Source organism: Carcharodon carcharias, chromosome 15 (genome assembly GCF_017639515.1).
Source record: "Carcharodon carcharias isolate sCarCar2 chromosome 15, sCarCar2.pri, whole genome shotgun sequence".
Taxonomy (NCBI): domain Eukaryota; kingdom Metazoa; phylum Chordata; class Chondrichthyes; order Lamniformes; family Lamnidae; genus Carcharodon; species Carcharodon carcharias.
This window is the reverse complement of record NC_054481.1, coordinates 101,103,400-101,115,446: the sequence shown is the minus strand read 5'-3', so window position 1 is coordinate 101,115,446 and position 12,047 is coordinate 101,103,400. Positions and strand designations below refer to the sequence as shown.

The following is a 12,047-nucleotide window of genomic DNA, read 5'->3' as shown; positions in this document are numbered from 1 at the left end:
TTTGACAACAATTCAGTTTCCTGCAGCTGATCTGGAGGAAATGTCTTTAAGAGCTGGGCTGAGCAATAATAAAGCATCCCTGGCTTTCATCTCGTACAGGAAATTTTCAGTATATCAGAAGTGTTTGTGCAAATGATCTCAGTGACCTTCGCCTAGGGAGGAGAGAAGAAAACTATCCAGAGTTCTCACTGCCGGTCACTGCCCAGAGATCCCTGCTGGGGAGTATGTGTGTAGAGGTCAGCTGAGGACAGGGCTGGGCCAGGCTCTGATTCCCCACATGTTTGAATAGCAGGCTGTCCACCGGGGATCACATAAAGAATGGCCGCTTAGGTGAGGTATTGGAGTCAGTAACTTCAGGAGAGCGAGGTGAGACATGCGGGGAGGAGATAGAAGTTACAAAAAGTGTAAAGCTGCAGGGAAAGAACCTCCCTGACCCCCACGTAGATAAAATATTCCTCCAGCATCTTCTCTACAGCACAGGAATCCACAGTGAATCTTCGAACACAGAAATGTGTGTCTCTAGGTGATAGATACAGTCTGTGGGATAGTGTGAATACAAAACTGGACCCATAGGAGTCACTTTTACATTTCTTCCCTAGGTCTTAATGGGAGTAACTTAAGCACCAATGATAAAGTTTCCTCCCTAATGCCCAACCCCCACAGCGCTCCCAAAACCAAGAGGAAAAGTCCTTTCTTTTCTCAGGTTACAACGCTATAGGTGATGCAAGGGCCCCTGTTCACCCAGCCAAATGATGTGCCTCCCTATCCCTGAAACGTGAAATCCAACCAAAATGTTTTTCCTGTTTACATTTTTTTATAGAACTGTTAAAAGCTTTTTCCAAATCATTGTCAGCATCAAGCACTCTTGGGCCAGGCACAGCAGAGCCAGCTGCAGAGCAAAGATCCCTGTCTCCTTCAACTGCCAACCATGCCCTTGAGTCACTATATGTTAGCAATGCCACAAATGCAACTGGAGATGCATCCCCATCACATTTACCATGTTGATAATTCACATGGGGCAGGGGGCACTTTTGGTAGCCATGTGTTAATAACTCTTTTGAGGCAGTAAAACCCTTTAATCTAATTAGCAACATCATAAACGTGACAGAAAGATACAAGGCAATCCTAAATGCTTTCTTTTTAAAAGCTGTTGCTGTCTTATTAGGGATGGTGACTAATGGAAATCTTCCTACTGAGTTTAGCATGTTGCTAACACATCGCCACTAGAGGAAATAATTCCCCAGAAGGCATCTGCCTTGGCCTTAGGTGAGAAGCCACTGTGCTATTTTCCTACTTCCCTCTAAATGAGAGTCCCGATTTAGTGCTGAATTGCAGGCAGCTTGTTGTTGTAGGCTGACGGAACCACAATGCGACAGTATAAAGCTGCTCGCACACAGCACCCTCACACCCAACCAATGGAGGGAGATTTTCACCCAATTTCAATCCCAGGTCCCACAGTTGAAAGGTCAGTGTTCTAATCCACCCAGATAGGGGCCCTTAAGAGAAACCAACTTTAAAGCTAGTTCTATTACAAACCCACCCCCGCCCCACAAACATTTCTTCCAAACGGTTTAACAAATATACTGTTCCACAAGAACATCAGATTAGTGACAGTGCAGGCCATATCTACTCTATATCTGCAGGCTGAGAGGGACACTCCCTCAGACATAACTGAATTATACATATTTATATATATAATATATATAATATATAAAAAATTAAAGAAAAGATTACTATCATTGACTCTATTGTATAAATCTCTTTGAAATAACAGTATGAAAAGTGTACGTGACATATGAATCTTAATTAAAAAAAGGGGACATGAAATACCAGGAGCAGCAGAGTTGGGCACTGAATGTTTAAGAATTGTTCAGCCAACCCTAAGATTGCAGTGTCCTGTGCTGCACTATACCATTCATTATAGACCAATTATTGTGCAACTTTATGTTGTTGAGTCTCTCTCTGCTGGAGTCCAGAGCCACCAGTATTTGACTTCATCTTTATCTATTGTCCATTGTCATCATCAAGCACTCCCATGCCAAGGAGAGCACATGGAGATACAGAGTAAAGCTCCATCTGCTCTGCTCCAGCAGTGTGCTTCAGTCCAAACCTAGATGAGCATCTCCTATTGCACCACTGCGGCATTTTTCTTCCTTGGGCCCAAATAATCTCTTAAGTGAGACTGCCAGTTTATGGCTGAATTGTGCTGTGATGGTCAAATCCATTTGACATAGGTGGCCCCTTACAGCACAGAGACATTTGGCATGTCCATCCCATCAGTTTGCCCCACTTTTCAACTCTGGGTTTTTAAGAAGTGAAAAAACAGTATTTAAGCTCAGGGTTCAGATTACCGTTCTGGACAACTCGTGCTTCACCATTCTGATTTACACTATGAACTCACTTAGATTGCGTTCTTCTAAATCACCCCCAGGTCTAGATATGAATCATGAGTAAACACATCTACAATGTAAACTAACTTAAGTCATCTGGAACTGCTGAATAGATTGCAGTCTTTAACTCGCTCCTATGTTTTCATTGGTCCATATATAAACTGTCTTAGTCTCTTGATTAAGTTCCAGCCTATAATTCATTCTCGGGTAGCTATTGTGTATCCATTCTGTATAGAAACCTTCTGAACCCTTGACTTGATTCCGGTCTGTCATCCCAATCTATATCCTACTGAAGGAGACTAACTTCATGCCAGAATACTCGGCAAACCTTTTTGTTTCCAGGAATGTGTAGCACCTTTGTCACAAAGACATCATGGAGATGTATTTCAGCAGGATTTACATTATGCGTTTGTGAAAAAAGAGATTTGCCAGACATTTTTGCAATGACCCTTTTAAGATTCAGCTCATGTTGGATGTGGATGATGCATTGACTCAACTCCAGCAGAGAAACACTCACAAATTGGTGATGCAACATGATAAGGTGTGTATATGTCTTTTGGCAAAATATGACAAACAGCGGGCATTCATGTAAGGCCAGATTTGATCACTGCCCAATTAGCACTGACAACTTTTGAACACTGGGGGCGCATCTACCTGAAGTCAGAGTCAGTTTGATTGCAACGTGCCTCAGAATCATTTTCCTGGGATTTCAGGCCTACAACCTTTGAGCCATTGAGATTCGATTAAACTGGTATAAGTCCTTTCTCTTTGCTGATTATGTTTGCACTAGGCGCTTTTACGCTGCAATAAAAGGCACACTCAAACTTCTTTTCTGCTGTTCATGGCAACTTGTCTCAAGCACACATAGGCAGTTTAGTTGACATTAAAGCAGTCTATGTCATCATAGACATGTTCTGTGAGGGTGGACGTGGGTATTCTGTATTGAACTGGTTAAGATGCATATTAAAAATGAGTTGTGTCTGGGCCTGTATACAGAGCCTGTAAAAGGTTGGGCAAAGACGTCAATTAAACACATGAAAATTGACCATACACTTAGTATAATAATTCATATTAGCTAATAACCGATAATTGAAAACTAGAATTGTCGCACTATCACAGAACAACAAAATGTTTAATAATTCTATATCTAGTTGATTCTCTTATCTTTTTTTCCTCCTTAGTCTTCCTGTGTAATAGTAGACATATTAAACATTAATAAAAGTGGTGCTCTCAGACACAGCTTATTAAGTCTCAGACAGTACGGATCCAATGCCCTTACTGAGGAAGTTACCAGTCTGTAGGTTACGTCGTTGCTTCCAGTGCCGTTGCCCAGCAACGGAAGGCGTTCATCCGAGGAATATAGGCACTCACCTCCTCGGCAACGGACGACACTCGGCTCAAAATGCGTCATCGTAGTCTTTGGGAGTCTCTGCACTCGCAAGAGCTTGGCGCTAATGTTACTGCTGCAGTTGGGCCTCTTCTCAGAGACTGAATAAATAGCGGGAGGAGACAAATGGGAAAGGAAAACTCCTCATCCATCTGCGGAAAGCGCCTGACCTTTGCTCCAGAGCGTCCACTTTCTGGAGTTCGAACACAGGCGCCGATTAAAGGAGGGAAATCCGAACAGGGCAACTGGGGGATTCCGTTCTCTGAGGGGAGTGGGTGTCGATTGCATGTTCCACTGCCGTATGCTTTGCCATATGTTTGATGAGGTATGTTTCCTGTAAAGGATAGAAAAGTCAACAATTTCAACACTGGGATAAAAACAAAATATTGTGGATACTGGAAATCTGAAACAAAAACAAAAATAGCTGGAAAAACTCAGCAGGTCTGACAGTATCTGCGGAGAGGAGAACAGTTAACGTTCCGAGTCCATATGACTCTTCATGAGTTCTGTTGAAGAGTCATACGGCCTCGAAACGTTAACTGTATTCCTCTCCGCAGATGCTGTCAGACCTGCTGTGTTTTTCCAGCTATTTTTGTTTTAATTTCAACACTGGGTTCTCCATGCAATGGATTCAGTGAACACCACTGTGAGGTTCAATTACAAAGAGCCATCCAGAAATGCATGCTAGTTACTCAGGTGCCCCCTCACATGCATTCTTCATTTTCCTGTGACAGCTGTGCATACCATATACAAATACACTGTAGCAAGTCACTAAGACTCCTTCAATAGCACCTTCCAAACTGCAACCTTGGCCACCAACAAGGGCAGCAGATAGATGGGAACACCACCGCCTGCAAGTTCCCCTCTAAGCTACACACCATCCTGACTTGGAAATATATCACTGTACATTCACTGTCGCTGGGTCAAAACCCTGGAACTCGCTCCCTACAGTACTGTGGGTGTACCTACACCACATGGACTACAGCGGTTCAAGTAGGCAACTCACCATCACCTTCTCAAAGGCAACTAGAGATGGGCAATAAATGCTGGCCCAGCCAGTGAAGTCCACATCCCGTGAACGAATTAAGAAAAGCAATACCCCATACCCCAGCACTCAATGATACCCCGTACCCCAGCACTCATCAATACCCAATATCCTAGCACTCATCAATACCCCATACCCCAGCACTCATCGATACCCCATACCCCAGCACTCATCGATACCCCATACCCCAGCACTCATCGATACCCCATACTCCAGCACTCATCGATACCCCATACCCCAGCACTCATCGATACCCCATACCCCAGCACTCATCGATACCCCATACCCCAGCACTCATCAATACCCCATACCCCAGCACTCATCAATACCCCATACCCCAGCACTCATCAATACCCCATACCCCAGCACTCATCGATACCCCATATGCCAGAGCTAATCAATATCCCATATCCCAGCATTAATCAGTATCCCATACCCCAGCGCTTATCAATATCCCATACCCCACAGCTAATCAATATCCCATATCCAAGCACCAATCAATATCCCATACCCCAGTGCTCATCAATATCCCATAACCTAGCGCTAATCAATATCCCATACCCCTGCACTAAACAATATCCCATACCCCAGGGCTAATCAATATCCCATATCCCAGCATTAATCAGTATCCCATACCCCAGTGCTTATCAATATCCCATAACCCAGCACTAATCAATATCCCATACCCCAGGGCTAATCAATATCCCATACCCCAGGGCTAATCAATATCCCATACCCCAGGGCTAATCAATATCCCATACCACAGAGCTAATCAATACCCCATAACCCTGCACTATTCAATATCTCATCCCAGCACTAATGCATGTCCCATACCATTGCACCGATCAATATCCCATACCAGCGCTAATTAATATCCCATATCCCTGCACTGATCAATATCCCATATCCCACCAGTAATCAATATCTCATATCCCCGCGCTAATCAGTATACCATACCCCAGTGCTAATCAATATCCATATCCCAGGGCTGATCAATATCCCATACTTCCACACTAATCAATATCCAATATTCAAGCACTAATCTATATCCCATATTCCAGCACTAATCAATTTCTCATATTCCTGCACTGATCAATATCCCACATTCCAGCACTAATCAATATACCATATCCCCACACTAATCAATATCCCATACCCCAGCACTAATCGATATCCCATACTCCAGCTCAGTGTACTGTAGAGAGCGCCAGTCAATGTTTCATATTTCAGCATGAGTCTGCGTTTTCAAGAGAAAAGTTTGAAAAGAAGTTGATATATTTTCAAAAGAGATCTCCTTTGTATCATACGGTTAATGAAGGGGTTTTCATTGGGAAGAGAGTTACTGATACGTACTGAGGTGTAAGCTCGTCCACACATGCTGCAGCAGTAAGCCTTAGTGTGTTTAACCGTATGCGTGGAGAGGTGGATCTGAAGTGAGGCAGAGTCTGAGTACGCTCTGTAGCAATTCGGACATTTGTATGGCTTGTCTTTGTTGTGCTGCCGTTGATGAGACTGTAATAAAAAAAAATGAAAAATATATGACAGGACTTACATTTCACATCCTAAGAGACTCCAAAAGCTCTTCACTTCCAGTGAGTAAATTTTTGAAGATTTGCTACCTGTGTTAAGTCACCAGGCATTGCAGTCAGTTTTGTGAGGAACCAGGTCTTACAAAAGGCAAATGAAATGAATTAGCATGCTTTGGAGGAATGTTGGCCTAGGCACTGGGTGATTCCCCCATCCCCTGGAACCTTCCACACCTACATAGGCAGACCAGGATTTGGTTCAATGGTGGAAGATTTTCTTGGGTCTGTGAGCAGTGCACTAGATTTTTTGAGGCTGAACAAATGTTGTCAAATCTGACAAGTTCCTTCAGAGTCTGCACTCCGACGTGCCTGACTCTCTGATGTTCACTGTGCCCAGGCAATTTAAGGTTCAGACCCAGGAGACTTCTCTCAGGCAGCTCAATAGTGCACTAAAATGTCCTCCTGAGATTATACACCCAAGTTCTGGAGTGCCCCTCGACTCAAGTTTCATTGAGATGAGAGTTCCACCAGCCGAGCCAATCTGACATTTGAGTAAAGACTAATTAGCCCGTCAATCCACTTCCATTCATAAGTCTTCACATCATACTCCCTGCCCAATCTGGTTCACTTTCTTCGGGAAAGTTCTGTTGATTGATTCCTACCTGGAACATGGACATGTCTTCTCTCTTTCAGATGCTTATTGACCAGCCATGCACATCCAGCACTTTTGCTCTTGCTTCTATACATAAATACTTTTGGAGGCGAGGATGGAATATTCATCCATCCTCACCTCTGGCTTCTTACATTCACATACACTATTCACCCTCTCTCCCCTCCATGCAGCAGTATTGCTGCACCTGTCTATATCTAACCCCACAATTTCCACTGTTATGACACAGCAGATGGTAAATGCCAGGCTGTTCAAATCCCAGAGGGAAACTTAAAACAACTGTCACAACTAATTTCCAATTTATATAAATTTCGAGGTTCATGCCTTGAATTCAGTAGTAATAAGACCACCAAGTCTTATAGGTTTTTTATAAAACTAGATTAAACATTTATTAATAAGTGAAATGATTTTAAATACATACACAGATCTACAAATTACTACTACGATGATTTCCAATTCTCCCACTCAATCTAACTCCCAGTTACACTTTTGTTAAAGCAACAGTAAGACACATAGATTTTAAAAGACCCAGGTAAAGTAACATGATAACTTGAACCAGTCAACTTCCAAGTGAGTTTTCTTAACTTCAGTCCTTTGAAGACAGCAACTTGAGGCATAGATGCTGAAGGCTTTTCACATACTTGTAAGATCTTAAAAATGCCTTCCCTCACACACAGCCTTTGCTCCTTTATACATATCTTCCTCTTTGAATGCAAATACCCTTTGTTTCACTATGTCTTTGGACTTTATCTGCCTGATAATAAAACTCTTTCATAGCACTGAACTATTTCACCGCACCCTTGAAAACAATCTTGTCTGGTTTATTTCAAAATGCAAATGTTCCCTTGACACCTATGTTTCTAAACTTCCCCATGTTTATCTAATTAACACCTCCAACCTACCCTCTCTTCATAGATGACAGTACCCAGGCCTGTGGCCTGTAATGCACTTAAAATGCACGCATGCGTACATACAAACGCACACACGCACACCCTTACCCCACTGGTACTCTATTTTACAATACATTCCAACAACATTTTGAGAATTATTATATCTTCTTGACACCATTCCCAACTAGATATAAAAGTTCTTTATGTCAGAATTAGTTAACTCTTCTCCAAGTGCTTTGGTTCAGATCATGCCCAACATCTGTATTTCTGTGGTGGAAAATATTTCTTCTGATCTACAGACTCGCCTGAGGCTTTTTAATCCTTCAGGAATAATTTGAGTCCTTTAGCTAGGTTAGAGAATGATTCCACCTGTTACTTGTCCAGAAAATGAATCAATCCAATATTCTACCTGTTTAACACTTCGTACAAACAGAACGAGCAAACCTCAGATCTTAGCGAGGCCTGTACCAGGATAATATGGCCTAACTGCCTCTAGATACATTTAGGTCCTTCCATTAGTGCAAATCTCTCCTTCCTCTTCACCTGTTTTTTGTGGTCCTTCACTTTCTGTGCTTCTCATTGTTCATCAGGTCAGAGAGCAAGTGGGCATCTGTTGAGTCCTGGTATAAACAGCTTACCATGATGTACTGCCCATAATCCCCCACGTTTTGGAGAAGTACATGGTCTCAGCTTTAGTTCCCGGGATTTCTATTTAACCAAAGACTCTTCCTGAGTTAACCTTATTGTGAAGCCAAGGAGTAGGCCCTTGGAGAAGGACCTTTGCAAGGCTCCGAGAGTAGGAGAGAAGTTGAGATAAAGCAAGAAGTCGGGTTTGAGTTTAGGCCTACTTGATTTGAAAAGCCTGCAGACTGGAGGAGGAGCTGTATAGTTTTCATGTCCTAGAGTTAAAAAGCTTGTCTGGTAATTGATTTCTCTCTCGCTCTTCCAACACAAAACTCTTGCTTTGCATTATAACCTTTCCCCTCATTCTATGTTCCAATGGTATTAGGGTGACTGCTCTACTAAAGCTTTCTGTCTTGTTCTTCCTAAAACTTCAAACAGAAAATCCTACACATTCTCCCTCCTCCCTGTGTTGACTCATCATGCCATCTGCTATTCTGGGTTACTTTTCTCTCAAGTCCACAATGAAGCCAAATGTTGCCATTCACATTGCCCCTTGAACTGACTTCAGCTAGCTCACCCCAAACCTTGTCTATTTGGATAGATGATCCATTTGACAACTGCAAGAGAATAGGTTTCTGACATCCTGCCTTGTTCGAGTGAGTTAACGATCCACTAGCAGCATCTAAGCTAAGTGCGTACGTATTCACTGACCTGCAGGTTCGATAACTGGGTAAAAGCCTTCTCACAACCTGGATGTGCACATTTGTATGGTCTGTCCCCAGTGTGGATCCTGCATTAGAGAAAACACATTCAGTCATTTTTATAGGAATATCTGTGCTCCAAATTGTGGTATTGATACTCAATATCTGTCGAGGATGCCAAACTCAATCCATGTCTCCTATGGAGGCTTGTCATGCCCAATAAAGATATCCTAATCCTAGCTTTCAAAATACAAACTTTATGCAATGTGAAATTTTTGAAATTAACTTTAAAAAGTAGACAATGTGCTGCAAAGATGACTGCCGAGGATCAGAAATTACCTTTTCCAATTTCTGCACGGGCATAGTATTAACTCAGGTCTCTGGGCAGCTCCAAGAATGTAAAAGACCGTGGGTGGAATGTCTTCCCTTGAATAGGCATTCAAAATGTGAAACCACTTGTGAATTTACACTTCCTATTGACTGCGTATTTACCGAAACTCAAAATCAATAGCCCCCGCCCCCAGATTTGGTGTCTGCGAGCTGGCACTTTGAGAGTTGCAGAGAAACCAGTTTATCACAAACAGGTGTGAACAGCCACCGCTCACCACCTACCCCCCACCCCACCATTGTGTAGCAATGGCTTCGAACCCTTTGCATGGACAATAAAAACACTGATCATGTGGCCACATGATTGAAACTGATTTCAGATAACAATTCTTATTCCTCCAAGAACCGTCCAGAGACAGAGCAGTCTGGAAACCAACAGGACATAAGGGATCATTCCTTCAGCAAGAAGAATAGAACCCTGCCTGAACAACCAGTCAACCCAAGTAGTGAGAAAGGGGCTAACTTGTTTTCACCTGCAAAGATTCATCTCAACAGAAAGTCATCCATGACTCTGCCTGGAGATCCACAAGCTTCCAACTTCCATTGATCCAAAGAACCATGAGAGGGAACCCAACCAGGCCTGCAACACATGCATCTTAAAAGACCAAATTTAAATACATGATTTGCTTCTTGTATTTCTGTATGTTTTGTGTCTAGAATCTGTCTTTACTTGTGTGTGTGTTTGTGCGCGTGAAGGATTAAGTTTTTTTGTTGCATTTACATTTTGGGGTGTTTTGTGAATAAACGTCATCTTTTTTTCGGATTTAAACTTACTCAAAGGTCTAAAAGCAAAATAGTGCGGATACTGGAAATCTGAAATAAAAACATAAGATGCTGGTAATACTCAGCAAGTCTGGCAGCATCTGTAGAGAGAGAAGCAGTGTTAACGTTTCAAGTCCGTACGACTCTTCTTCAGAGAGCCTTAAGGACTCGAAATGTTAACTCTGTTTCTCTCTGCACAGATGCTGCCAGACCTACTGAGTGTTATCAGCATTTTCTGCTCTTATTACCCAAAGGTCTGCTTTGTCCCTATTACTAAAAGTCACAACACTTAAAAAGTTTAGAACGCTCCCTCTAAACACAGTTCACCACCACTTTCTTGAGGGCAATTAGGGATGGGGAATAAATGCTAGCCTAGCCAGTGATGCCCACATCCCATGAATTAATAAAAGAAACACATCTTGTTGCAAACGACTGAGAGGTGAGGAGAAAAAGGGACAAGTTATCCCACTATCTCTCTCCCATCTGAAACAGGGCTGTTCTCAACAATGTTCCAACATAGGTGCACCAAGTCTAAGCCTGCAATTTCCCACATACTGAGCTCCTGATTCCAATCTTCTCACTGTCGGTTGTTGCCAAGTAGAGACCAGAGCTTCTGCACAGAAAAAGACAAAAACAAAAACTAAAGGGTCAATAGCTTGATGTTAATTGGGCCCAAGGAACCCTATTTCCAATTAACCAAGCTCCTTTGCAAACCTGATCTTCCCACCTTTCTCATAGGGCTATTTATCCAGCAGACTAACTTAGGTCAATGTTGATTTTAGCCATGAAATCTGCAGTTACACCATTGATTCCCTGTCTCCGCCCCTCCTAAATGAGGGTTAATGGTCACAGCCAGTATTGGAAAGGAGGCATGGCCACCTGGGGAAAAAAGGGGGTGGGAGGACATACATGGAATTAAAATGTAGCCATGCTGAAAGATTCATTAATCTCAGTTCAACAAAGAATATAGTCCCCACCTTGTGTGCTGCTGCAAGTGAGAGAGTTGGCGGAAGGATTTCTCGCAATAGGAGCAGTGATAGGGCTTAACTCCTAAATGGATACGTAAATGCTGAGCCAGGTACGAAGCATTAGCAAACGATTTGGAACAATGCGGACACTTGTGAGGTTTCGCTTCCGTGTGCGACTTGGAATGAATTTGCATTTCGGACTTGGAGAAGAAGGTCAAAGGGCAGATTTTACACCTAGGTGGGAGAGGCAAAAACAGGGCTTCATTAGAAAAAAAATTCTTGCAAGTCAAAATATATCAACTAGCTTTCTGGAGTCTGAGTACTCTCTTGAAGACACTGACTTTAGTTTGGTGACAGGCTCCAAAAATGCCAGCTGTCCTCTTGTCCCTCACTTAAACAGCCTTTCCCAGTCTGTGACCCTGGTCTGTGTGTTACTTGAGCCAAAAAGGAAGCTGCAATTAGTCTCAGCATCCGACTGAGAACAAAATCAACCAACCTTCCATTTCCTGACTCTTATCCAGTGACCCTGCTGAAAAGCGGGCATTTGTGCACACTACAGTAAGACAGGACCGGGCTGAGTTCTAATAGCCACTGGAGTCAAATGGGCTGCTAACACTCAGAGTCGTTACACAGAGAGAATGGCCATGAAGCTCGTACATAAAGATAGGCCATCTGGATAGAGCAACGGGTGCCCAAG

The 12,047-nt window shown here is 42.8% G+C and overlaps 1 protein-coding gene across 1 annotated transcript in view; it reads right to left on the bottom strand.

Annotated features, from left to right (window-relative positions):
- Window positions 1-3,369: 3,369 nt before the first annotated feature.
- The window catches only part of LOC121288564 (zinc finger protein 362-like), a 30,127-nt gene continuing 21,449 nt past the window's right edge, over window positions 3,370-12,047 (bottom strand). Inside the window, exons 4-7 of the mRNA XM_041207160.1 lie at window positions 11,360-11,584; window positions 9,244-9,322; window positions 6,176-6,334; window positions 3,370-4,111 (exon numbers count right to left, since the gene is read on the bottom strand). Of these exons, the coding sequence (XP_041063094.1) occupies window positions 3,995-4,111; window positions 6,176-6,334; window positions 9,244-9,322; window positions 11,360-11,584 (580 nt within the window). The 3' untranslated portion in view covers window positions 3,370-3,994. The remainder of the gene's footprint in view (window positions 4,112-6,175; window positions 6,335-9,243; window positions 9,323-11,359; window positions 11,585-12,047) is intronic.